Consider the following 27,961-nt stretch of genomic DNA (forward strand, 5'->3'; position numbering starts at 1 on the left):
AAAGTACATTTGTGTAGTTTATTTCCATGGACATTTTTCTTTTGGAGCCATAGGTTGGTAAAGTAAATTTACTAAGGTAGGAGAACAAGAGAAATCAAAGGGTAGTTGGCAGCTAAGCAGAGGAGCATGGTGCTACTGTTGCTCCTGCTGTGACCCCTGCTCTTGCTTGCGCTTCTCTGCCCAGGCAGATCTCAGCTCCCTGAATAACTCCAATTATAGGCTTGCGTCACCCACACTAGCCTACTTGACCTGTTTTGTGTGCTTGACTCATTGAACCTGTCAATCATGTCTCCTCAAATGGAATTCCTCCACATTTACTATTTATGTGTATATACACACATCGACACATATCTATTAGAGCACTGAGTTTATTCTAGTTTCTTATAGAAATGAATACACACAAAGGGAAAACAAAGACTTCTCTTCACATAGTGCAAAGGTGGGTCAACAAATGAATAGGAGGCAAAGAAACCCTAAAACAATACATATCAGCCTTTAAGAGCTATGTGGTTAATGAGCCTACCAGGAAACAGACACTCAGAAAAGCAAGTGAGAAAAAAATGAGTTAATTACAGAGGTTTTAAAATAGCAGAACCACTGCATGATGCAGTAGTTAGCTATAAGCTATAATTATTTTTATTGTGTAAAAATAATTTTAACTTTGCTTTCTCTGAAATAATAGGAATGACATTCTCCTAGTGGTGAAATATTGTATAGAACTGTCATTCAGGTATACTATAGTAAATAATCTTTACCTCATCATAATAGTAAAAACCACCCCCAAGGTGAATTTAACATTATGAAATGTGCAATGCATGAATCATAGCAATCAGGTAGAGTGGGGAAATGCAGGCACAAATGGAATTCTACTTCTACCTGTGATGGTGTGGAGAAACAGGGCTCTGTTCACCTGAGAAACATCATAAACCTTTGTTCCTCTTTGATTCAGCTTGAGATTTTCTATTTTTGAATACTGGTTCCCTTACTTTTGGGATAAATGTAAGAATAAAGAGTCTTGTTTCTCTTTGTCAGATTCTTTTTTGTTTTGTTTTTATTATTATAAAGGTGATTATATACAGAGGGGTTAGTTTCATAAGTCAAGTAATGAGTAGTACATTTCTTTTTAGACAATGTCACCCCTTCCTTTGCTGTCTCCCAGTTTCCCCCCCATCTCCACCCAGTTGTATAATTCCTTTACAACATAGTGTCTAGTGAGTGCCACTGCTGCATTTGTTCGCCCTTCATCCCTCCATTTCTGTGTGCTCCCTTGCCCTCCCAAAGACATATAAATGAACAAACGAGGCAAAAAGAAAACAAAAACAACCGGATTCTTCTAAAAGGGAACATAAGAACCCACCAGAGCAGTAACAACGTATGGTCACTTTTAGTTGAAGCCAGGTAAAAGATAAAGGAATTAGGCAAATGTCAACAAAGGGAAAGACAGAGTACTAATTAGAGGATGTAAAAAATGTTAAACTTCTCTTAGTCTGAATTCATGAGAGAGAAGATAGAAGGTAAGTCTGGAATCTTTTGTTGTGCCATAAAGAATGAGTCTGAAAGCACAAGCTTTATCCAGAGCACAGAAGCCAACCTGAACACAGCCTGATGTATTTTTCTTTAAAATTTGGAGGGTTAGCCAGGCATTGGTGGCTAACTCCTGGAATCTTAGCTATTTGGAAGGCTGAAATGTGAGGATACTAGTTCAAAGCCAGCATAAGCAGACAAATCCTCAAAACTCTTATCTCCAATTAATCAGCATTAAAAAGTTGGACTGGAAGCATGGCTCAAATGGCATTATGACTCAATGGTAGTGTGCCAGCTGGGAGAGGAGCCAAGCAGGACTAGAATAAGAAATTAACTTTATAGCAACAAGCCTAAATAGTATTATTTCCTTCTAAAAGGAATCAGGGACAATTACTGATTTCAGATCCAGAGAAGAAAATGGACAAAACAATCTGACAACATCTTATCCTTCTAGAAAGCAAAGGAGGGGAAGGGAAAAAGCAAATAGTTAAAACAGGGATACAGGTTGACCCATTGCAACAATGAGAAATACAAGACTCTATGTTGAAAAACGAACTTTACAATTTAGGTGGGGGGGGGCAGGAGTGTAATTATAGAGATGGGAGAGTAGGGATGGTAGGGGAAAAACAAAGGAGGAGACAACAATGCTTGATAAGAAATGTACTCATTACCTTGCTCATGTAACTGTAACCCCTCCTCTGTACAGTATTCTCACAATAAAAAACTTATTAAAAAAAAAAAGAAAGCAAAGGAGCCATAAAAGGCTATTGGGTCATGTCACAAGAGCCATCTTATTTTTTCTCTTTTATGCATTTTTATTGTTACTGTAAAGGCGATTTACAGAAGGATTACAGCTATATAAGTCAGATAAATAGTATATTTCTTTTTGAACAATGCCACCCCTTCCCTCACTCTCTATAAGGGCAAATTTAATTAAAGGTTTTGAATTTAATTAAAGTAATATACGTAAAATATATGTAAAATGTGCATTATATGTACAATCACAATGAACCCTTTATACAATTAATTTATACTAATTAAAAATCTATTATGGGGGCTGGGAAGGTGGCCCAGTGGTAGAGTGCTTGCCTTGCATGCTTGAGGCCCTGGGTTTGATTACTTAGCACCACATAAGCAAAAAGAAAAAAGCCGGAAGTGGTGCTGAGGCTCAAGTAGTAGAGCGCTAGCCTTGAGCTGAAGAGCGCTAGCACTGAGGGACAGTGCTCAGGCCCAGAATTCAGGCCCCACGACTGGACCCCCCCCCAAAAAAAATCTATTATGCCAGAAAATATCTAAATTGGAAGGAAAATAGATGCTTTTTAAAAAAATGATGGTATTGGCATTTAATTCCAAGGCCTTTAGCTTGTGTTATCACTTGAGCCACATTTGCAGTGTAAGAGTTAGTCATCTTGAACGTGACATCATAGAAATTGGAACTCACTAAATATGGAAAGTTTTGATATAAAGAAGAATAATAATCTGCGAAGGGTTGAAATGAGTTAAAATTCATTAACTTCATAGAAAAATGTCACTTTGGTTACCTCAGAGATTGCTAATGAAAGTCAAGCTTTCATTCTGCTTTCCTATATAAACCATATTTGAGTGACTAAATAGTTGGAGAAAAGTTCTTCCTTATAAAAACAATGTAAAACTAACAACTTCCAGAAAAATGATAAAATATGCTCATTTTGCACTCTTGAATGAAATAATGAATCTGATAATTATCAATGGCTTGCTCAAATCATAAAATAGGTATTACTAAATTTTATAATAGAAGGATAAGACAAAAATCACCTGAGTCCCTTGAGCAATTATCACTCCACACATGAGAGGCAAGTTGTAGCCTCCTGATATAAAACAATAACAGCTACCTGGCCTCCTCTATGAAATCTTCCTGCCAAATATAATCAAACTTGTGATAAAACACTTACAAAACACTTATGAATCCCTCAGTCCATTGCCCAGTACTGAAAAAAGTTAAATAAACAATATAGTGGTGTCTGACACCTGCAATCCCAACTACTCTGGACCCAAAGACTGGGAGACATGTAGTCCAAGACCAACCAGGACAAAAAACTAAGTGAGATGCCCATCTCAACCAAAAGCCAAGTATGTTAATCCATGTTTGTTATCACAGCAAAGCAGGAGACATATGTAGGAGGATCACAGTGGCTTTAGGCAAAGAAAGCTAGACTCCAACCAAATGATAAGCAAAAATGGGGGGGGTGGGGCAGAGGTGTAGCTCGAGCGAGTGCTTATGTTTACCCAGTAAGCACAAGGTCCTGAATGCAAACCCCAGTATAGTCAAGGGGGAAAAAACAAAACCAACAAATTTGAATCTGCTGTAAAACAAAACAAAACAAAACATGTTTAATGCCATTATCAGAATACAATCTGCCAAATCTATAAATGAAAAAGATGGGGAAACTGTTATAGATTAAAATTTAAAAATCAACTAAATAAAGTGTGAACCTTATTTGTATTCCAGTTTGAGTAAATCAACTGTAAAATGGACACTCAGACAATTAAGGTCATTTTACTAGTGACCAGGTATTAGGTGATATTGAGGAATTATTAATTTTTAGGAATGATAATATTGTAGTTATTTTAAAAAATCTTCCCAAGTGACAATGAGCACCAAGTCCCCAGATCTTAGTTTCTAACATTATTCTTTTTTTTTTTTTGGGTCCGGTCGTGGGGTCTGAACTTTGGGCCTGGGCACTGTCCCTCAGCTCTTCAGCTCAAGGCTAGCTAGCGCTCTACCACTTGAGCCACAGCACTGCTTCCGGTTTTTTTTCTTTTTGCTTATGTGGTGCTGAGGAATCGAACCCAGGACCTCAGGCATGCAAGGCAAGCGCTCTACCACTAAGTCACCTTCCCAGCCCTCTACCATTATTCTTTAATAATAAAAGTAATCAAGACTCCTTGTAAACATAGTTGATATTAGAATGGGAAAGTACAGGGGAAAAGTACAAGGTAAGTGTGAACATCTGTGATACATGAAGTTATTTAACTAAGAACAAACTATTATCACACAGGAGCTCCTAATAGCCAAGGTTGGAACCATTGGGTCAGAAAATATTAGCAGTATTAGGTTGTATAACTCATAGAATAAAGTAAAAATGAAGTCCATATTGACACGGTTACTGATTGTATAAATACATTCAGGAGAAGGGCTCTTTTTTTTTTTTTTTTTTTTTTGGTTGGTTGAGGGACCTGAACTCTGGGCCTGAGCGCTGTTCTTCAGCTCTTCAGCTCTAGGTTAGCACTGTACCACTTGAGCCATAGCACCACTTCCAGCTTTTCCTGCTTATGTGGTGCTGCAGAATAGAACCCAGGGCCTCATGCATGCAAGGCAAAGCACTTTACCACTGAGCCACCTTCCCAGCCCCAAGGGTAGCTCTTTTTTACAGTAGAATTCCAATTAATAAATGTAGGAAGAAACAAAACCACGATTAGCTTCCCTCTAAAGGCTGGCCAGAGCACTTTATTCTAACAAGATGACACAGAAAATATAATTTAATTTCTAAAAGACCAAAATGTCTTGTAGGCATTTGTCAGTGTTTCATTCAGAGTCTGAGGCTCTGCAAGGGGATGAGTTAATACAATTTCTTTGATGTGGTAGACCTGCTTTCCAGGTTCTTCTCCACAGCTGTGTCCTCAGCTGCTGACAGGCCATGTCCTTCCCGAGGTTGACCCACAATCTATCCAAAGAACTAATCAATTGGTCTAGCCAAGTAAAAGTCTGGCTTATAGACAGCAGCTGACCACAAGGATGGGGGGAAAAACAACTTAAAATGCAGGAAGAGATCAAAAGGTCTCTGAGAGAAAACACTGTACTGTAATTAAAACTTCCCTACTCACAGGAAAACTCAGCCATGTAAACTGGACCTAGGAATTTCTCATAGGCAATCTCAAATTCCAAAGGCTAATGCTGTTGTTCTCATCCTAGAGAGGACCTGCTTTCACTCAACTAAGAGTGTATTTATGACAGATACTTAAAACTGTGTTTTGCTGCCACAAATTAACTAAAAGCAGGAGAAAAGCCCGCTATCTCTGCCTCCCTTTTGTACATCTCGATGCTAAACTGTTCTCTTTAGTTACTTTGCAATCAACTTCAGTTCCAGGAAAGGCAAGAATGTGTTGTACTTATGACAAGGAACTGAAACTATCCCTAAGTAATAGGCTATCCTTGAAAGACATATTATCTAGAGACAATTACCTATAGTGACAAGGATGCACCCTGGAACAGGAAGAATCATTTTGTGGCAGCCAGATTGTTTCTCTCAAGTCATGACAGTGGTAACAACTTCTCCAGAGCCTGGGAGAACCAGAACTGAGATAATGACCAATCAGGTCACACTTGTAACTGGAACACTTCACATATAGTCTTTGTCCCCTACCCCTAATTTTGCCTCTATTAAAACTTAACACTCAGGTTTGTACCCTGAAGATGACTGAAGATGAACTAATGTGTGGTCTTCTCAAGGCATGCCCCTGCCACATTATAAATCTCCTTTCTTGGCCCTTCATCACATCTGCTTATGTGGCATACAGGGGCAAGTAGCTGAACCTAGCATACTCCTCTCTCTTCTCAAGGCATGCCCCTGCCACATTATAAATCTCCTTTCTTGGCCCTTCATCACATCTGCTTATGTGGCATACAGGGGCAAGTAGCTGAACCTAGCATACTCCTCTCCTAATTGACGATCCTTTCATTCACTGTGTTTTCCTATCTTGCCCAGAAGCAAGAACCAAGGTAGATAGCTGGGCTGCCTACCATACCGTGACCATTCTAACCCAGCTTAGCTCCAGAACAATGCATGCAGTTAAGATTATCTCTAGACTTGCTCATTCTTTCTCTTGTTTGAGGGGATTTTCTATCAAATTGGTTATAACAGCTTTGAGACTATCACTAAAACTAAAAGCTCAAACCTACCAACCTGCATATTATTTTCTTTTTCTTAGGTATATGGCAAAGAATAGTTTATTTGCAAAGCAAAAGCACACCTCAAGGCAGTTGAATAAAGGCTGTGTTGGAGCTATGAACCTATTGGGTCTTGGGGTTTTATTCAATGGGGTTGCTATAGGGTACAAAATGGAACCAGGCTCCTTGTACTCCCTTGCTAAATGGTTTGATGACTGGGCAGTGGCTTTCAGGTGTGAAATCACCTATCTGTACTGTTGAGGCAGGATCCTCTTTGCCCTTGCTGATTCAGTGCCACACAGTGAAAGGTCACATATTCACTCAAGGGATGTGGTATGGAGATGTGGTATCTATAAGGATAAAGGGCCACTATCTGAAACATGGGTCCATCTCAGATGTAGACCAATTCAGGTTTTAAAATGAAATCTTGCAGTTAGGGCTACCTATCATTTTGTGCTAATGATCCACCAGTGAGACTGAAAGGGAAAATACCTAGGGGAGAGAAAGAACAGATAGGAAACCAAAGAATGAAACTTCAGATGACTAAGACATTTGCAGCACCCTAAAATTGAGAGATAGCTGTTTTTAGCACAGTCTAGGCTCTTTTATGTATATTTTAACATTCCCTTTACCATCCTGAAATTCAGAAACGAGTTATGTATATAACTATTTTAAATCACTTCAAACAGCAAGTAGAATGGAAATGAAACACCATTCCTGATAACATACACATTTCAATATGTAAATTCTTTACCATGACTACCCTAAACACATGAGACTGTCAGATATTTGCAAGTGAACAAAATATGATGATAAAGGCAGCTGGAGGACTGGGAAGGTGGCTAGGGACACACTGGAAGTGTGTCCCTAGCATGCAAGAAGTCCTGGATTTGACTCCTCAGTACCACATAAACAGAAAAAGCCAGAAGTGGTGCTATGGCTCAAGTAGAGTGCTAGCCTTGAGCAAAAGAAGCTCAGGGACAATGCTCAGGTCCTGAGTTCAAGACCCAGGACTGGCAATAAAGCAATAAATAAATAAATGCAGTTGGAAATGCTGAGGGGGTTGTCTTACCAGAAATAGTATCTAATCACTCCTGCTTTCTTGCCCTTAAAGTCTGATGATCTGTGTGTGTGTGTGTGTGTGTGTGTGTGTGTGTGTGTGTGTGTGTTGGTATTTAGTTTGATCTTAGGGGCTTACACTCTTGCTCAGCTTTTCACTCAAGGCCATTTGAGCCATATTACTACTGGCTTTTTGCTGGCTAACTGGAGATGGAGTCTCTCAGATTTGACTGCCAGAGCTGACTTTGAACCTTGATCTTTAGATCTCAGCCTCCTGAGTAGCTAGCACCAGCACCTGGTAAAGTCTGATATTTTTGAAATAAGTGCTTTATACCACTCCAACAGAATTAAGTGTGGTAAATATGGTAACGTTCCATTTCTTACCTCACTTTCTCACGTTGCTAGGGTGCTTGCTATAGCACAGTTACCATCTGTCTGAAGAGTCTGCCTCTGAGAATGAGGTCTCACATAGGTATTTACATGAGTAACCATATTAACAGCTGAAGTTCATTTCCAGTCTGTAGACACAAAGAATAAATTGTTTGACAGTCTTTAATCGCTCAAGTGGCAGCTCAGATAAGGCTAACGGCAATAGTTTAAGTCAATAAACATGTAATATGTCTAGCCCCTAAGAATAACCTTGCCTAAATAAGGCAAGGATAAGTTTTCAACAGCTTTTTTTATTTTGGTCAGTTGTGGGTCTTAAACTCTGGGCCTGGGCGCTGTCCCTGAGCTTTTCAGCTCAAGGTGAGCACTCTACCACTTAAGCCACAGCGCCAGATAAGACTCACAGACTTCTCTGCCCAGGATGGCTTTGAACTGTGATCATCAGATCTCAGCCTCCTGAGTATCTAGGATTACAGATGTGAGCCATTGGCACCTGGCTCAACAACTTTTTGTTCTGATGAGACTTTCATTTTCATTTGATGAGGAAAGTCTGAATGACCCAAAATAAGGATCTTAGGCCAGAATTACAAGGTTTTTGAAAATCCTGTGAATAATTCCAAGGAGAACCAAGAAGCGAAGAGCTATCTGCCTCAAGCTGTCACTTAAGTTTTTTTTTTTTTTTTCCTGCTCACAGATGATATTCTACCACTTAAATTATGTCTCCAATCTGACACTTCTGCTAGTTAACTGGAGATGGGAGTCTCACAGATTGTTCTGCCCAAGCTGGCTTTCAAATTGAAATCCTCCAGGTCTCAACATCCTGAGCAGCTACGATTACAGGAATGAGCCAGTGGTTTGGCTTATATACCTTCTTTAAAAGAGTGTACATTATGTGTACAAAGTGCAGGTTTCACCATATAGAATTTTAGTTAAAATAGGGCAGATATGAGCCTGATTGTCCTATTAGTCAGGAAGACCTTTAACAAGATAGTGAATAACCAAGCTACCTTGTATGCAGCTATCTTGGAACTTATTTCCCACTACTCAGCCTACCATCTTTCCAATGCCTGTTAACGAACAGGCTGTATGATTTGGAACCGTTAAGTCTATTCAAGTCAAGTTTAACAAGCTGAGAATTAGGATAACACGATGCTGGTGTTTCCTGGTGAGGATGCTACCAGAGGGTGAGGAGCAGCCCCGCAGCATCCAAAACAGGCTGGAGAAACCACTTGGAAATTCATGTATCAATAGTAGGCCAAAGGTGATCTGTAGGCCTACAGAGTATGCTGGTCATGAGGCCTCAACATGCAAAATGTATTTTGGAATCATGTAATGGGCAACTGTCTTTAAATGCCACAGGTGTGAAGGCAGTGTAGGAAGACTAGAACAAGGGCTGGATGTGGCTGGACTGATACCCACCTTGACAGATCTAAACTGCTAACCTTCAAAAAACTGATTTGCCAAAGGCTTCTAAAAAAAAGGTTTCAACTTCCATCTTGTGCAGTTCCTTAACACCCCCCACCCCCGTTCCCCCCACCCCCCCCCCCACATTCCCAACCAAACAGGAAGTGTTCTATGGGTGAGTTGAGTTCTTTCTTTTTACATTTTCTTTCCTTCCTTCCTTCTCTCTCTCCCTCTTCCTTTCTTTCTTTGTGCCAGTCCTGGGGCTTGAGCTCAGGGCCTGAGCACCATCCCAGAGCTTCTTTCTATTCAAGGCTAGCACTCTACTACTTGAGCCACAGTGTCACTTCTGGCTTTTTCTATTTATGTGATACTGAGGAATCGAACCCAGGGCTTTGTGCATGTTAGGCAAACACTCTACCACTGAGCCACATTCCCAGTCCCTACTGGTGAGTTCTTATAAAGTGAAAATAGTTTTGGGTACTAGATTCAGCTAAGGGTTCAGGGACAATATTCCTAATAGTTACAGGCCCTAAACAAGTACTTAGTACTTCTCTTACCAGGCAGTTAAAATATTGGAAAAGACACTACTGTGCCAACTCTAGGGGAATATAGTGAAACCAGATTATCCCTGTTCTATCACCACCTGTGTGATTTTTGTATCTCAGCTTCCTCATCTGTAAGATGAGGATAATAGTATACCACCTATCTCTTAGGCTTGCTGTTAGTTCACATGAAGTACTTGGAGTATAAAACAAATGCCGAGAATGATTATTATAGCTATGCCTATTATTAGAACTAAGAGTTTCTCCAGTCACAGGTTCTCAGGGGACTCTGAACAATGAAACAGCCCAGAAATACAATATATCTATAGTGGAAGCAAAGCTGCTTTGTCCCTTCCATCAAGACTATGACTCCATTTTTTCACATCTTCTTTCCTTTTATTGAAAAAAATTTTAGAAAATGGCAGTTAATAAAGGGCACAAATCAACAAGGACATACTAGTGGAAAACATACATAATATAAAACTAAAAATGCTATTGGCTTCTTTAATTGGTTAAGAGCACAAAATGTAACAGGCAGGTCTGTTTTAAACAAATTCAAAAGCTTTTTTCTTTTTAAACCTCTCCAAGTCAGATATGCACACACCCACAAAAATGGTGTGCGAAGGAAAGCTGTTACACACAGGAGTTGTATCCTGAATTCATCAGGAAAACAGTTGTTAAAGCAGGTATTAACACAATGTCAGCAATAGGTTAACAATTCTTAAAAATTGAATCTTCAAATGCTGCATGGCACAAAGCTATACTATACAAAGTACTGCTGGGTACAAAGGAAAAAGTCTGTACGGCTTTTAGCAAAAATGCTTTTTCAGAAAAGCAAATCAGAACACAATCAGCAGACTAAGGAAGCTACAGCTAGACATCAGAGCTACAACTTCTCATATCTGGGCTAGAAAATCCTATTTTTCAAGAATGAACTAAATTTTCAGGACGAAACAGGAACATTTTTAGCATTTCTTATTTAACTCATTTTAATTTGTTTCTCCCCAACCACCCACCCAATAATTCAGCATGATCCAGAAGAAAGAGAGCTGATTTTAGAATTGGCTATTTTATTTTTCTTTCTGTGGCAAGACTGTCATGGAGCCTAGATATTTCAGGTTCATATGCATCCATAACCAGTGTCCCGCTGTGGTCAAAAAACTTAGCAATGGACCTGGTGAACTCGGCTTCTCGCTGCTGCTTTGTTCTCCCACTGATGAAGGTCAGCTTCAATGTGTATTTGTCATCGAACCTAGCAGTACAGAAAAGATAACAACTCAAAAACCAAACAGATTCAACCAGTAGCACCAGATGTTTTAAGGATAAGGATAAGCTAGGCATTAATAATCAAGGAAAATAGGCATCCTTATAACAACCCAGGGATACTAACTGCCTTCTTTCCAGATTTAGTTACCATGTATCTCCCTTAACCTTACAGAGTTGTTAAGCTAAGTGGATCATCTCTTACCTCTGGACTTTGCACCTGCCACATTAGACTGATCTTCCTAGATGTTGCTTCTATCTCACTTGACTAGCTCCCATTTGTTAATGTACTTGGCCACAAAACTTTTCTGGGGGCTGGGTGCCGGTGGCTCGTGCCTGTAATCCTAGCTACTCAGGAGGTTGAGATCTGAGAATCACAGTTCAAAGCCAGCCCAGGCAGGAAAGTCCGTGAGTCTCTTATCTCCAATAAACCACTAGAAAACCGGAAGTGGCACTGTGGCTCAAGCAGTAGAGCGCTAGCCTGGAGACAGCGCCCAAGCCCAGAGTTCAAGCCCCATGACCAACCAAAAAAAAAAAAAAACAAAAAACAAAAAACCTTTTCTGGGAAAGCCTTCATAAACCCTCCCAATCTGAGTCACATGTCTCCTTTATCTTTCAGAGCACGTTCAATAGTCATCCAACTTGAATTCTCAGTGCCTAATATATGCCAAGTCCCATGACAGGTTCCTATGCTATCTATCGAATTATCTGTGTTGAAATGATGTTTGCCTATTTGTGCTTTTCACCACACTGAAGAACCCTTGTTTTCAAGGAGGTTTCTCAAGAGTAATGGCAGGGAGTAAGTCTAATCCATGACAGGTTCCTATGCTATCTATCGAATTATCTGTGTTGAAATGATGTTTGCCTATTTGTGCTTTTCACCACACTGAAGAACCCTTGTTTTCAAGGAGGTTTCTCAAGAGTAATGGCAGGGAGTAAGTCTAATCAAGATACACTGCATGCATATATGGACAAAACGTAATCCAATCAAAATCCATGTCAAAATACAATCCCTTTGGACAACTCATTGACATGAATTAAACAATGTAAAAAGGAAGCTCCCCAATTCTGGTTGGAGATTCTAGTTGGCTTAGCCCTTACAACATGTAAACAAACGAACTCCAGGTTCTACTGACCCCAGAGGCCCATTCCCTAGCTACACCCACGGTATCTTTAAGGCCTTTATTATTGCTGTCCATTCAGGAGAGTTTAATAGGGTGATAGAACACTTTAAGCTCAGAGTTCAAGCCTAACACAGCAAAAAAATAAAAAGGAAGGTTTAATGACACCAATTTCTTGTTGGGCTGACACCCCCTCATCACCTGTTTTGGTTGCCATTTATAAGAGCATATTCAATGACTGTTAAACCTAGGGTCATCTTTAGGTGAAACGTTTTGTACATGTTTAAAGTGGAAAAACCTCTAATTACTGTAATTAAATTAAAAAAAACACATAGCTCCTTAATAAATTGTTGGTGTGGGGTAATACAATTTGGATTAGTAATAGTGAAGTTCTTCAACTATTTTCAAAACTTCAAAAGATTCCTCAAGGTCTGACCACTTTGCTGATTGACAGCAGTAATTTTTGTACCTCTGGGTCTAATTTTATTGGCAATTACATTGCTTTTATGGCAAGATATGACCTGATGGGTTGTGACCTGGTGAAAATGTATTAGTTCAAGAATTCATGATACTTTACTTATATGTGTTTTACATGCTATAAAAGTGTTTAGATGCTATAAAAGATATCTGCGTCAGGCACTATTAAACCACTAAGTAACCCTAAAGGGAAAAGGAGAAGGCAAGGCTGGGAGGACAAAGCAAGAACATTCATACTACTCTAATTAACAATAGGGCAGTTGACAAAAGTCAAGAGGGAATGTGAAAATTTTTTGAATTTTTATATCATTCCAGTGGCATTATAAAATGGTGCAGCCACTTTGGAGAACAGTCTTGTGATTCCTCAAAGAGATCAACTGGCCAGATATGGTGATGGAGGCTGAGAATCCTGAATTCAAGGCCAGCGTGAGCTAACTAGTGAAACTCTATTCCTGAATAAATGAATGAATAAATAGTAACTATAAAATTCAGTCATTTCTGTCCTCCATATATTTGCCCAAAGAAAACAAGCCCACTGTTTATGTATCTATCTACACACAAATGTTTATAGAAGCATAATTCATAATTGTCAGAAGATAAATCAAATGGCAACTGACAATAGGTAAACAAAATATTGTGAGGCTGTATAATGGAGTATTATCCAACCATAAAAAAGGACTGAAATACTGATACAGGGGACAACATGGGTGAACCTTGAAAAAATTATGCTAAGTGGCAGAAGAAGCCAGATGCAAAAGGATATATATTGTATGATTCAATTCACATGAAATGTCCATAAGAGATATTTGTACAAAGAAAACACAGACTGATAGTTGTTTTGGGGTGGAGAAAATAGGTAAAGAGGTGATAGCTGAAGATTATAGGATTTTAAGGTGATAAAGATGCTCTTAGGCTGACTGCTGCAAGTAACTGTAAACACACTAGCAACTTTACATGAATGAGTTGAATGGTAAGAGAAATATATTTCAATAAGGCCAATCAAAAACATGTCAAAATAAAAATAACAAAATAAAGAGGTTGTTAAGATTCTAGATCTGTTTCCTTGGCCTGGCAAAGCATGCAGGCTCACAATGATGAGGCAAACGGGCAGCAAGGGCTCCTGCCAAAAAACAAGAGCAAGAGTTCAACTACATCATCAAATGAAGGTCTGTAATGAGTGAGTCCATTTGGTGCTGAAATATAGTTAGCTTCACATATGTGAATAAGAATAGTTTGAGGTCCCACATAATAATGTGCTAGGAAGGATACCAAGTGTTTTGAGTTAGTAATTAAGAGTATGAATTCTGTGCTCAAACTTGGGCTGGAATTCCTACTCTACCACTTTTGGGTAGATCCTAGAATTAAATAAATCTTCTGGAACTAAATTCCTACCTATACAGAGATATTTTAAGGTTTAAATGAACACAATGCATTTGCCAGAAGACCAAATGTAAAAAAAATGCTTAGCAGATGTTTGCTATGACAGATGGCATCTCATCTTCCCAATAAGTCTAAGGAGTCATTTTCGACCTCACTGAATAGTTTACATTTTTTACCAAAAGCTACATAACTAAAAACATACTGGAATATGAATTTAGTTCTGGGTACATAAAATATTCCATCATCCGTCAGAAAAAACCCTTGAAGTGTACTTTTTGGAGTTATATTGAGCACTGCTCTAGAGATGCCTAACTACGTTCACAGTGCAATCAGGATCACAGAACACAAAGAAAGGAACTGGATGTCTACAAAGATAATTGACCTCATATGTTTGGCTCTTATTAACTTACTACAGGGGAAAAAATAGAGTCATTCTTCAGTCTTCTGGTCCAGTTTGTCCTTAGTACATCTGTATGATAATGCAATCTCAAAACTGCACTGCTAGAAAAACCTTCTAGATCATTCGTACCCTTTACTTCACATTTATATACCTAGCACTACGATATGCAAAGAATAGGCACACAAGAGGGCAAATCCAGTACCAGGAATAAAGAATTAGTAGGGATAGTCATTACCTTTTGAGACTGGAGGACAACTGCCAAATATCATCAGGATCCATGCCTGTAGGGTCTTTCCTGTGAGCCACCAGAAAGATGCTCTTCTCCTTATATGAGGTATAAATGGTCAGAATCCCCATCATCACAAAATAGGTTCAAATAAGTTAAGGTGAAAATATATAAACATGAAAACAAAGGGAAACAAAAACTAATACACAAGAGGCATGGAAAATTCTATGTTAGACCTAAACAAGATAGTTTTGTCTTACTTCAAAAGCACAGAAAATATAGCTATTTCACTTTCATTTTCTTTATATGCCAAGAGAAATAAGGTTCTCTCTGGAAACTCTCCACAACACCTCAAAAATGGAAGAAAAACGGTAGAAGGCACAAAGCAGTTCTTATCTTCTTTCTTGATGGACGATGGTATCAGAAGATTGTGTTACCTAGCCAGTCCTGTGTTTTACACCCATAATCCTGGCTGGAGGCTGAGATATGAGGATCACAAAATGTTGGCCAGCCCAGGCTACAAAGTGAGACTCTGTTGGAAAATACAAAAACAAAGCAACAACAAAAAAACCATACTCTACAATCACTAGCCACAAGGAACTTGACCATTTTCAACCACTTTCAAGGGTCATTAGACAATGACTGAATTATTTACTATATGATCAGTTATGTGCTATGTATCTATAAACTTACTATTACAGTCAATTTTATGTGTTTCTGGCACAGAGGATGTGATTAAGTATGGTATTAACTTTGTATGTGTAGTGTTCTCATTCAATTTTATAAACCAGAGAGGCAGGAAAGTATAGTGCAAAAGATATTGATTGACTTTGCAGGGAGGCAGCTTTGGATCTGAATCTTGGCCTTTCATCAGTATAGTTATAATAAATTACTCCACCCTCCCCAAGTATTTTCACCACTAACGCAGGGATAATACTGACATTTTAAAATGGTCATGGGATTTATAGTGTCCAGCACACAGAAGACATTTATAATGGCAATCACTAGTAATATATATAAAACATGTGATTATAAGATGCTGCTTTGTTTTAAACAAATATAACAAGTACCACCAGAGTAGTTTTCTTGGGAGGCTATGTAATGTTACAATTATATCAATGTCATTTCAATTCTCTTTGGAACTCCTTTGGGAATGGTCTACAGAACCTATGACATGTTCATACTGGAATTCATACTGAAATAATCTGATTAGTGAAAATAGTTAAGAATCACTTTGTGCCAATTCTGGGAACTATGATTTGGCACCAATCTGGATAATATCATTTTTGATCAGATGTTTTATTAAATGACTTGTCGACTATCTGAAAGTAGTTTTAAAAAGTATTCCAGAGAGAAATATTTCAGAAAGAGCAATCGATGAGCTTAGGCTGACAGAACTGTAACATAAGAACTGTAGTGGTGAATCTCTATAATATATCCTGGGGGAAGGGAGGAGCGGAAAATCATGCTTAGGATCTCCTCAAGACAAGCAGAGATCTGAACCTGCAAAATCTGATGCTTTTCTAATATTCTGGAATGAGTGACTTAAAACAAAAAAGTTCTGGGTTACAAGCAATAAGAACTATAATTGTTTGTTTTACTAATGAGTGCTCATATTACAAGTAAAATAAATTCTACAATAAAATGTGCCTTATGGGTAAAATTAACACATTAAACCTAAAATATCAACAGTACTACTTAACTTTACAGATGCTTATGAGTCAACAATATACTTAACTCTACAGATATTGTAGCTATCATTAACAGGCCCTAAGATGAAAGTTTTTGTTAGGCACAGGGAGGAGAAACAGCAGAGATATTTAAAAATTACTACTAAAAAACAAACCTGAGCACAAATAAAGGATATGATATGACACATAAAGCCAAAACTGGCTTGGACTCTGGAAAAGGATGCATATAATCCCAAATCAAAGCTACGATGGCAAAGAAACAGGAGATGGTACAGATGGCGAGACGACCATCAATTAGACCAAAATTCTCCACATATTTGTATTTTTCCAGAAGTACCTAGGAAAAACAGCAAGAATCAAACTAACGGAGTGCTTCCCACCTAGCACCTGCTTTTATTCTTCATCTCAATGATAAAAAAGTATGTTGAAAATCATATGAAACATCCCATTGGTATTTTACCATTCTAAAGAAAACTGAAACTTTTTAAATGATTTCAGAGCACAAAGTTTAATTCCTTACATAATTTTTTAACAGTTAATTTTTTTTCAAATAGATGACCCATCATGGATGAATGTCCTATCTTCTCTCAACTTTCAATGGCCTAAGCTAATTAGTTTCAAAACAACAATCAACTGTTTCTATTTTAACATACATTACTCTGAGACTTTTAAATTTTGCTTTCTGGCTCAATTTGTAACACTGAGAATCCAAGTAAGAGAATAGACCCTATACATGTTCATGGACACTTCCTCAATGAAGTACCTTTTTGGCAGAATCATCTAGAGAGTTTTTCACAGCTGATCCATCCCACTTGTCAATTTTTACAGGCTTATCATCAATTTTCCACTGTAAAACAAATAGAAAAGTGGTGCATTACAAACCCTGAGCTACACATTTGTTAAGCAGGTACTCTACTGCCTGAGCCATACCTCTAGCCCTTTCTGATGTGTTCTCCCTTCCCGCCACCCCCCCCCCCCCCCACTCAGTCACGGGGCTTCAACTCTAGATGATATGGCCATTTTTAAATTGGGGGTTTGCTTTTTGCCTATATCGGCCTGGATCACAATTCTATTTGTTTCCTGCCCTAGCTGACTTGATAAGCATGTGCCACATCCCCAGCTTTTTCTGTTAAGACAGGGTCTTGAAAAAGAGTATGGCCTCAAACTATCATCCTCCCCATCTCAGCCTACCAAGTAACTAGGATTACAAACATGACCCACTGGATGTAACTAAAATGAGCTACTTTTCTTAAGAACATCCTCAAGTACATATAGCATTTACTCTGTGATCTGACATTGGAGAGCTAAAACAATGAAAAATAAGTCTAGAGACAATGATGTTTCTAAAATCAGGAGGAACCCAAGCTGTCCAACCCTAAGCAGAAAAGTCAAAACTCATTTACAAGTCCCAAACAAAACATACACACAGGCTAGAGAGACTCTGTGAAGTGTCAACTTTTATCCCAAACTCATTTTACCAAATGTGAGTTTTGAAAAGAGCTCCCTTTGTCCATCCTTTTATTCTGTGATCCCAAAACTCAGAAAATAGAGACACAGTAATAGAGACACTGACAAAATGGAAAGGGTTTCTCTAATACACATTTGTTGGTTACCAACTTTTATATTTTACCCAAATGTCTTAACTCTAAGAAACCCAGTATATGGGAAGTGGCGCTGTAGCTCAAGTGGTAGAGCGCTTGCCTTGAGCTAAAGAGCTGAGGGACAGCGCCCAGGCCCAGAGTTCAAGCCCCACGACCGACAAAAAAAAAAAAATAAAAGAAACCCAGTATATCTACCTTAATAGAATATTACATGTGGTTTTTGATCAAGCATGGCCAATAAATGAATAATCATATAAAAAGAAAATTCATAAGCAAAATTTTGAAATACAACCCATACAAAATCCAGTGCTGGAGATGTGGAGAAGTTCTCGGTCATTCCTATGTTATCATATTTGTGTGAGCTGCTATTTCCTACCCTTTGTTTTGTGAAAATCTGCCTCCCAAAGTAGTGCCCCAAAGCAGACACCCTGTAAGGGTAGAAGGATATGGGTGTGTGTGAGACTTATAACTATGCGATTTGGCTAGCCTAAGACCTTGGGTTAGGGACAAATGGCTATGAGGGAAAAAGTTAGCAGGCAATTCAAAATTCATTTGGCTTTGGAATGGACTTGAAAGAAATACCTCATCAACATTTTCTTTTTAATTGTGATTTTACATACTAGAACACAAACAAAAACTGAAGTTTGTTGAGAGGGAAAAAATGAACTAAAACATTCATACTTGAGGGGATTAAAAGACAGTTACCCCTCTTGTGCCTTATGAAAACAAAATTCTTTTAAAAAAAAATTTCTCAGCCATGTGCTAGTGGCTCATACCTGTAATCTTAGCTACTTAGGAAGCTGAGATCTTAGGATCATAGTTCAAAGCCTGGGCAGATAAGATCATGAGACCCTGATCTCCACCAGAAAAGTGGAAATGGCGCTGTGGCTCAAAGTGGTAAAGCACTACTAGCCTTGAGCAAAAGAGCTCAGGGACAGCACCCAGGCCCTGAGTTCAAGCCCCAGGATGGACCGCCCATCCCCCCCAAAAGTTACTCATCATACTACTTAACAATATTAATTCTCACTTGTCAGTCTACAATGAAAAACGACACCTAATTTTAAAAGTACAAACTGACCAAGAAGAAAATAGGTTTTTCTAGTCATAGTTAGTTTGTATACACTTGTCACATACATTTCATTTTTAAAACCACAAGCAAAAGAAAAGCTTAAGAGTCAAACCCACAACAGAAATTCATTTATGAAATGAAGTCAGAATAAAGCCATTTTTTATTTGAAAAAGAAAAATATAATCTCCTAGTAACCTAGTCAGACACCACTGTGTGGCACATCCCACTGAAGCTTGCTTCTATATTCACAGCATAATTTCTTTTTTTTTTTTTTTGCGGGGGAGGGGGGGGGTCCGGTTGTGGGGACTGAACTCTGGGCCTGGGCGCTGTTCCCTCAGCTCTTCAGCTCAAGGCAAGCGCTCTACCACTTGAGCCACAGTGCCACTTCCGGCTTTTTTCTTTTTGCTTATGTGGTGCTGAGGAATCGAACCCAGGGCCTCATGCATGCAAGGCAAGTGCTCTACCACTGAGCTACCTTCTCAGCCCCTTCACAGCATAATTTCTTAGCAATTTCAGGGATCAAAGGCAGAAACAGCCATTATAATATGTGTTGAACAGCCTTAACTCTAATTCCATTGCCTTGTACCTAAAAGTAATTTTCAGTAAGTGGAACACGAACATTTATAAATGGTAAGAAAGGTTATAATTTTGATTTCTGAGGTGATAGAAGCATCATCCACTTTGTGTGCATAAAAAAAACCTTAGCTCATTTGAAGGCAAATAGGATCCCTGCAATAGCACAGAGAAACATCTGGAAGAGGGAGGAGCCAAGGTCCTAAACCCCAGACATAGACAACACACACACACACACACACACACACACACACACACACAAACAAAACATATACACAAGATGACAACATGAGATTGCCACTCTCAGAAAGTCTGTTAGAAGGTTAGTCTTTGGCTGACTTCTGACAAGTCTGCTAATACATAATTCTCTACAATGAAAAAAAAAAATTCCCTACATGGTAAGTGGATTTTTGTGCCTAAATTATATTAACAAGGTGATTTATGCCAAATGCCTTTCCTTCTGACTCTGGCATAGGCTAGGCAGATGTCTGCAAAACTAGTCCTACAGAAAACTAAGCACTGGAGCTTCTCTGGCAGACATTTCACATGTATACTCACAATGCTGTTGTTGGAGAGATTAAACATGTTGTATGAGACTCCAACAGAAAAGGCCTCTTGGAATCTTGTAGCTATCTGGCTTCTGCTCAACTTCATTCCACTTAGCTTTCCTCTTTATTGCTTGTTGCCTTGCATCCTTTTGCTGTAATATCCCTTGCCCAGGAGTAGCATATAGACTAAGTCCCATGCATCTTTCTAACAAATCACCAGTTAGGGTAATCTTGAGAACCCACAGGTATTGCTAAATACAAGGTATTTCAGATGTTATAACTTCATACATAATTTCTCCTCATTCCCTCTTGTATATTTTATACATGAAGATTGAGTATAACCAACAATCACATGAATTTACTTATTTGTACCTAATATCATCTATGTACATAAAAAAAAGTCTCACATTAAAATAGTAACAGGTCCCTGCTTTCCCTTATCTTTGTCATTATCATTTCTTACCCAAAGAGAGGGATAGCTGGGTTTTGTTTTTACTTCTGTTCTCTTTTTAAGTTTGCACTGTTTTTCTTTTTCTTTTCTTTCTTTTTTTTTGTCGGTCATGGGGCTTGAACTCTGGGCTTGGGCGCTGTCCCTGCGCTATTCAGCTCTAGGCGAGCACTCTACCATGTGAGCCACGGTGCCACTTCCAGTTTTCTAGTGGTTTATTGGAGATAAGAGTCTCACAGACTTTCCTGCCCAGGCTGGCTTTGAACTGTGATCCTCAGATCTCAGCCTCCTGAATAGCTAGGTTACAGGTGTGAGCCACTGTCACCCGGCTCTGTTTTTCTTTCTTTCTTTTTTTTTTTGTCAGTATAGGGATTTTAATTCAGGGTGAGCTTGCTCAACTGGTGGTTGACACATCTCCAGCCTGGCTTTTTGCTGGTAATTTTGGAGATGTATTCTCTTGGACTTTTCTGTTTGGGCTGACCTTACAGGGTCATCCTCCAGATCTCAGCCTTCTGAGAAGTTAGAATTATAGCATGAGCCACCAAGCCCTGACTTACATAGTTTCTTTCTTTTTTAAAACTGGGGTTTGTAGAAGGACAGCCAACTAACTGGGAAAAAGTATTTACCAGCATTGTATCAGACAAAGGGCTAATATCCAGTATATACAGGGAACTCAAGAAACTAACCCCTCCCAAACCTAACCAACCAATTACTAAATGGGCAAAGGAGCTAAAGAGAGACTTCTGCTCAGAAGAGATAAAAATGGCAAAGAAAAACATGAGGAAATGTTCACCATCCCTGGTTGTAAAGGAAATGCAAATAAAGACAACCCTGAGACACCACCTTATTCCAGTCAGAATGGCCCACATCCTAAATTCAGCAAACGACAAATGCTGGAGGGGATGCAGAGAAAGAGGATCCCTATTACACTGCTGGTGGGAATGTACTCTTAAACAACCACTTTGGAAAGCAGTCTGGAGGGCCCTTAGAAAGCTAAATATAGACCTCCCCTATGACCCAGTCATACCACTCCTAGGCATCTATCTGAACAACAGGAACCAGGATACAAGGACACATGCACCTCCATGTTTATTATTACCTCCATGTTTGTAATAGCCAGGATATGGAAACAACCCAGATGCCCCACTACAGATGAATGTATCCAAAAATTGTGGTATCTATATAAAATGGAATATTATGCAGCCATTAGAAAGGACAAAATAATGGCATCCGCAGGGAAATGGATGGAACTAGAAGAAACCATGTTGAGTGAGAGAAGCCAAGGGCAAAGAGACCAATAGCACACGGCCTCCCTGGTAAGTGGGTATTAAATCCAAAGTAATGAGATACAACAAAGGAAACAAGACTCGACAAAGTAAACAAGGTAAACAAGACTTGTGAAAAAAAGGACCTCCACTCATCTGGTCAAATCATTACTAAATGACCCCATGCTGATGACCGCATGTATGGTATACATATATGTGCACATCGGAGGGAAACTAGGAGGACACGGAAACAGGGAAAAGGGAAAACATACAACAGCGGGACCCATCAGCTGCACTGGTCATTGATCTAAGCAACTCAATGGCAGCGATAGGAGGGAGGGAAATGAGTAGGAAAGAGGGAACAGCTCACACTAAGCAAAAGGAAAGAAATGTACATATCATCTGATGTGGAAGAAATAACTGTATTGTCAAAGCTCATAGAATTCATAAACCTTATAGACCACAATAAAGACAATTTACATGAAGGTTAGAATGTGTTTGTGACTTTAAATAAGTATCACTATCCCACAATACTGTGAAATTTGTGAAGTTTATGTAATCACCTAATCACAATAAAAAAAATTGTTAAAAAAAAACAACTGTGGTTTGAACTTAGGCCCTCACACTCATTGGACTTGCTTACTCTTCTGGCATATTTAGTTCTGAAACAATGCCAGCCATACCTGATTGGCTAATTAGTGCACAGAAAATAGGCATTTGATGACTCTGAACATTATGGCAATTTGTTTTATTTACAAATCTCTACTGCCTATTTGAAGAAAAAGTTCACAGAGATACTTCACTATAGGTATGGTATCAGGAATTCCATTTTTTTGGGGAGGGGGGCCGGTCGGGGCCTGAACTCTGGGCCTGGGCGCTGTCTCTCAGCTCTTTACCTCAAGGCTAGCGCTTTTCAACTTGAGCCACAGCGCCACTTCCAGCTTTTTTTTTTCTGCTTATGTGGTGCTGAGGAATGGAACCCAAGGCCTCATGCATGCAAGGCAAGCGCTCTACCACTGAGCCACCTTCCCAGGAATTCCATTTTTGAGTACTGAGAAAGATTTTTTAAATTCAACCCATGATGTAAGGATCTGTAAATACTGCAGGAAGTTATTTTCTGAAATAGCCTTCTCATTCTCTGGCTTTGAGGGGGATTGGTGGTCAGTCATAAAAGACAAAATCCTGCATCACCATGGCATGCCAAGCAAAACAAATTTGTCCTGAGTATGACATGTATCAGCATGAACATTTTCCATTTTCTTATTTTAGCAATAGTGAAAGTAGAAGTTATGCAGTAATTTCAAAGACCTCAGTGGACTGCTTCACAGATCTCCTCAGCTGGACAGGTTAGGACTCAAAGTTGATTCCTTAGTTCACACTGGCATGATGGAAAGCAGGAGTGAGAGGGTATCAATGGAAAGACCCCATTCTGATTTAGAAACAATTAAACACATATCCTTCTTTAGTCTATTCCAGTTCACAAAGTAGATAATAAGCTACAAAAAGGAAAGTGGTAGAAAATGCAGCACTTATGATGAAGTACCATATCCTAGATGGCACTGTTTTCAAGGCTAAAGAATTTTATTCTGAGGCAGGTAAAGGGAGAGTACTTTAAGCAGATGAATAACAACCACATTTATGTTACATTTTACTGGCAATGTGACCGATGGTCTGGAATGGAAGTAACATCACAGACAAATGCATCAAGATGAAGCCTGATTTAAGGGAAGAAACTGAGTGCTCAAGACATATTACTGCCTGCTGGTGATAAACAAGTGGAAAGTAGAGGAAGAATAGTGGGAAAGGACTACCATAGGCTGTGGTGGGCTCACTCAACAGGAAGGGGTGAGTTGCATACCAGTTTCCAATGCTCTTATACCACTCCAATCTCCAGAACATGTTATTGTTCCAAAGGAATGGTGTGACAGCATTCATGAAGCTGAAGAACAAGATTTCCTATTTTCACTGGCCAGGCTGCATAGCCAGTCCCAAACCCGCATGTGCTAAATACAAAGCAAGACCTTATCTCAAATTCAAATCCAAAGACACACAAAGACGTGCAGAGCTGCAGACGTGGTAGAGTACTTGCTTAGAACATACACACACGTGGGGAGGGGGAATGGGTTGATCTGGATCTGAATTAGGTACCTCAGTATGATCAGTTATTCATTTTTAAACATCTACCACTTGTCAGGCACAATGAAGCATGAAAGCTTTTCAAGTCAAGTAAGGAATCCTGTTCGCTATACTAAAGATACTGTGCTTTTACCTTATTAAACTTTGCCCAGAGCCCTACAATGAAAGAGAACTGGGACGGGACCTTACTGTTTACTACGGATAAACCCTTCATTTTGAAGATGAAAACAGACATAAAGAGAACATATTTTAATAGTCACATTGCTAGAAGCAGAACCCTGTTTTCTATGCAGCCGCTTCTTTGTAAGCAAGGTCAACCAAGGAGCAGTTTTCCACTCTTTTTTCTTTAAGCCTTTATTGCTGGGACAATTAAAGAAAATTGAAAAGAAATTTAAGAAGAATGGGCAGAGGGGGGGAGGGGCAAAAGCTGGACCAGGCAGCAGTGCCCTTGGTGGAAAGCAGGAGAAACGAGGGGGGCGAGGGCAAGGGAGGAAAGAGAGGAAAACATTTAGCGGTCGGGTCAACCCAGCAAGGCAAGACTCTATAGTTATCCAGCGTTATCATTAATAAAAGTGGCTTAGGAACTACATCAGCCAAAAGGCCGAGGAACACTTTGGAACCTGTAGCAGCCCGGGAAGGTGACGATGACAGTGGTGATGGCGGGGGATGGGGGGGGGGGAACTAAAGGATCACTAACTTCGGGAAGATTCTTTCAGCTCGCTCAGAGTAGGTGAAATGGGGCGCTTTCAAAAGTCTCCCCCCACCCCGCCCCCACCCCCGCCGTACCGCAACGGAAAGGCGAAGGCCGCGTAGGATCATGGGGGTGACCAATTACGCCAAGCCGGTGAGGCTGGAAAGATGCTTTGAGAAGGAAAGACAGCCCGAGAAGGCTGGGGCTCGCAAAGGCTGGGGCGCGCGTCGGGGATCCAGACAGGCGCTCCCCACAAGCCGCAGAAAACGAGGGGGGCGGGGATGGGAAGGTGGGCCAGCCATCACCTGCTGGGCCTCTCCAGGGTTCCAGTGTCCCCTGAGGTGGGGGCTCCTCCTCACCTTATCCAACAAGCCGCTGCGGCTGCTGCCCGCGCCGGAGCTGGGGCCACCTCCACTACTACCACCGCCACCACCGCTCCTCCCGCCTTGGGCAGCCGCTGCCGCCGCCGCCGCCATTTTGCCTGCCTCAGCGTCTCCCTCCCCCTCCGACTTGTCCAAAGCGGATTGGCTGAAGCGGCGGGTCTGACGAGCCACTAGATGACCGTGCCATCGGGGGATCCGTACTTCCGGAGGTGTGCCGACGCGAAGTTGAAGGTGGAAGTGGCCGCGGAGCTTGCTGGGACTTGTAGTTCGAAGCTCCGACTGCCGGTTGCCGCCTGCGCCGCCAGCCGTGGTGGTCGCGGTTACTAAGGAGGGGTTGGGGGAAGGTTAGTGGTCAGCGCCACGGTGGAGCGGCTCCGAAATCCCCGAGAGGCTCGTCTGCGCGCGAACAGACTGGCCGGCAGGTCGCCTCCGCGAATCGCCCGGAGGCGGAAGCGACGCCGGAGGCAGGTGTGGCTGGAAACCTTACTCGCCTGAGTCTTCCCGCCTCGGCTGCGGCGTCCCCGAAAGAGCGGGAAATAGACCTTCCTTCTGTCTTGCCCTGTTAGGTGACCTAACCCAGTTAATTCTTCTCCGTAGCAACTGTCATCTTGCCTGCTTCGTAAACAACGCACATTTATTGAGTGTCTCCTGGGCCGTGGCCTACGTACATTTCCATCCATTCTGTCATTTAATCCCCGTACAGCCCCGTGAGGTTGAGCAAACTAAGGCGTTCATGCAAGGCCAGAAAGTATGTATCCGCGCCCAGAACCGATTTGATGCCAGGTTGTCTTTGTTTTATTTTGTTGTTTTAGACTTCGAAACCCATGGTATTTCCTCTCTGGCATCTCGTTTTTAGGATGTAAATAGTATTCTAGATTTAATTTTTAATTCATCTTTTTTTTTTGGCAAGTTTTTATTGAGCATAGTTATTGCCTGGCATTGTACTAAGGTTTAAGATAGAACTGGCTGCTACTCTAAGAGATGTAGTCATTACATGGCGGTATTGGATTTTATTATATGCTGTTAATTTGCATTATAAGTTGCATCATGCCTTTCGCATCCTCCGTTAATTGTACAAATGATGGGGCAGATAATTATTGAATTGCTTAGTAATAGCCTCTATTCTCGTCACTCAAGATATATCTTTGAATAAAGCAGACAAAAATCTGGCTTGGCAAAGCCAACATGAGAAAATAATAATCAGATTAGACTTTTATCACTTCTGTCAATTCCCCCTCCCAGTTTTTGTTGTTGCTGTTTATCTTTCATAACTTCTCATTTTTCTTTTCTTTTTTTGTCGGTCATGGGGCCTGAACTCTGGGCCTGGGCACTGTCCCTCAGCTCTTCAGCTCAAGGCTGGCCCACCACCATTTGAGTCACAGCGCCACTTCCGGCTTTTCTGCTAATGTGGTGCTGAGGAATGGAATCCAGGACTTCGTGCATGCAAGGCAAAGCACTCTACCACTGAACCACCTTCCCAGCCCACTTCTCATTTTTCAAGACTCAGTTCTAATTTTTCAAGACCTGCTGTGTGAAACTCTCCCTGATCCTTGCATCTTCCACCTTTGTAGACAAAATGAAATTACCAGTAGCATTGTTCATTGTTCAGTTTTGTTAAGATTCTCTCTTAAGTAGACCTGTTCCTGTATGAGGTGCTGTGGAGAGAGTTAACATAGGCCCAGGCTTGGCCTTGGAGCAATTCAGCCTCAATCTGAAGTTAGTGGGTGGAGAATAGTCAGAGATGCAAGTCATTATAATACAGTATGGCACAGGGCTTCTGAAGTGAGGCAGAAGTGAGCTTGAGGTGGTACCTCAGCTGAGAGTCAACCTGAGGCTAGGGAGAAAGTTACCTGCATGAGTCAAAAAATAAGGTAACAGTATGATAAGCCATGGGATGAAAGGATTACATATATTCAGATATAGGTGAGGAGCATTATCGCCTTTTTTGTGGTGGTATTAGATCTTGAACACTCAAGACCTCATGCTCTCACTTTTCATGCTCAACTTTTCTGATGCTCTGCCACAGCTAGCTTTGAATAGTGATTCTCAGATCTCAGCCTCCTGAATAGCTAGAATTAGGTGTGAGCCACCAATAGCCAACTCTGTCTACCATTTTTATGCTGCAGAAATGTATTTTATTTAAATGATTGTATAAATGATTTTTTCCTTTCTGATTTATGTTTTTTGTATTTTACATAACCAATCCAAGAATACTCCATTATCATAAAACTATTTTCCTATACTCTCTGCCATCTTTATCCATGTCTCCTATCTAGGTCCATACACATATTTTTATGAATATACATTCCATATATCCATATGTATGTTCAGCTATTTCTTCTACCATATGGTTTTTCCCCTAAGCCTCTGATAAGATGCACTGTAGACCAGAAGGCTCATTGTAAGATACAATTGGAAAAAAAAACTTTAGGACTGGTGGAGTGGCTCAAGTGGCAGAGCATCTGCCTAGCAAGGTCCTGAATTCAAACCCCAGTCCCACAAAAAAAACAAAAAAGTCCAAGAGCTCTGAGTGACAGACTAAGAGGGATTTAATATCTATTTTACAGGTCAAGAGACAGATCAAGAAACAAAAGAAAAAGGAAAGCAAGGGTTTATTGCCAAATTTAAAGCTCAAGTAAGTACTATGTTGAAAGCTGGGTCCCAATATTCTAGAAGAAACTGGATGCTTTCCCAACAGCCATCATCTTTCACATTTCCCAGGCAGTGATTTACTCCTTTATTCCTTTATTCACCTCTTTAGTAGAAAGGATTTCCACTGAAGGGCAGATCCACTGAATGTGAATCTGTCCTCATTCATCCATTTAGCCAAACAATCTTTCCAACAT

General features: G+C 40.2%; 2 protein-coding genes across 7 annotated transcripts in view; one reads left to right on the top strand and one right to left on the bottom strand.

Moving 5' to 3' along the window:
- Positions 1-10,321: 10,321 nt before the first annotated feature.
- On the bottom strand, positions 10,322-25,301 carry Spcs2 (signal peptidase complex subunit 2). The gene is made up of 5 exons (XM_070035017.1): positions 25,092-25,301; positions 17,165-17,248; positions 16,578-16,738; positions 14,720-14,854; positions 10,322-11,095 (listed from the first exon to the last, which is right to left on the bottom strand). Exons 1-5 carry the CDS (start codon positions 25,206-25,208, stop codon positions 10,909-10,911), a joined length of 684 nt encoding a protein of 227 aa, XP_069891118.1. The 5' UTR covers positions 25,209-25,301; the 3' UTR covers positions 10,322-10,908.
- The window catches only part of Xrra1 (X-ray radiation resistance associated 1), a 51,018-nt gene continuing 47,890 nt past the window's right edge, over positions 24,834-27,961 (top strand). For 3 of the 6 annotated variants that reach the window (XM_070035008.1, XM_070035013.1, XM_070035010.1), the window contains exons 1-2: positions 24,834-24,885; positions 27,683-27,750. In XM_070035008.1, coding sequence (XP_069891109.1) covers positions 24,859-24,885; positions 27,683-27,750 — 95 coding nt within the window. In that variant the 5' untranslated portion in view covers positions 24,834-24,858. Of the gene's footprint in view, positions 24,886-25,309; positions 25,584-25,616; positions 25,682-25,715; positions 25,864-27,682; positions 27,751-27,961 lie in introns of those variants that run through there. The other 3 variants (XM_070035011.1, XM_070035012.1, XM_070035009.1) reach the window with 3 other exon arrangements.

This window comes from Dipodomys merriami, unplaced genomic scaffold (assembly GCF_024711535.1).
Source record: "Dipodomys merriami isolate MVZ:Mamm:240054 unplaced genomic scaffold, mDipMer1.0.p SCAF_25, whole genome shotgun sequence".
NCBI classification, from domain to species: Eukaryota; Metazoa; Chordata; class Mammalia; order Rodentia; family Heteromyidae; genus Dipodomys; species Dipodomys merriami.

Excerpts from the sequence above, each read along its gene's own strand:
- Spcs2 (XM_070035017.1), bottom strand. The coding sequence starts at position 25,208 with ATGGCGGCGGCGGCGGCAGCGGCTGCCCAAGGCGGGAGGAGCGGTGGT. Across the intron at positions 17,249-25,091 it reads GCAGCGGCTTGTTGGATAAG|TGGAAAATTGATGATAAGCC; the intron begins GTGAGGAGGAGC and ends TTTGTTTTACAG. Across the intron at positions 11,096-14,719 it reads TTGTCCTCCAGTCTCAAAAG|GTTCGATGACAAATACACAT; the intron begins GTAATGACTATC and ends CTGTACTGCTAG.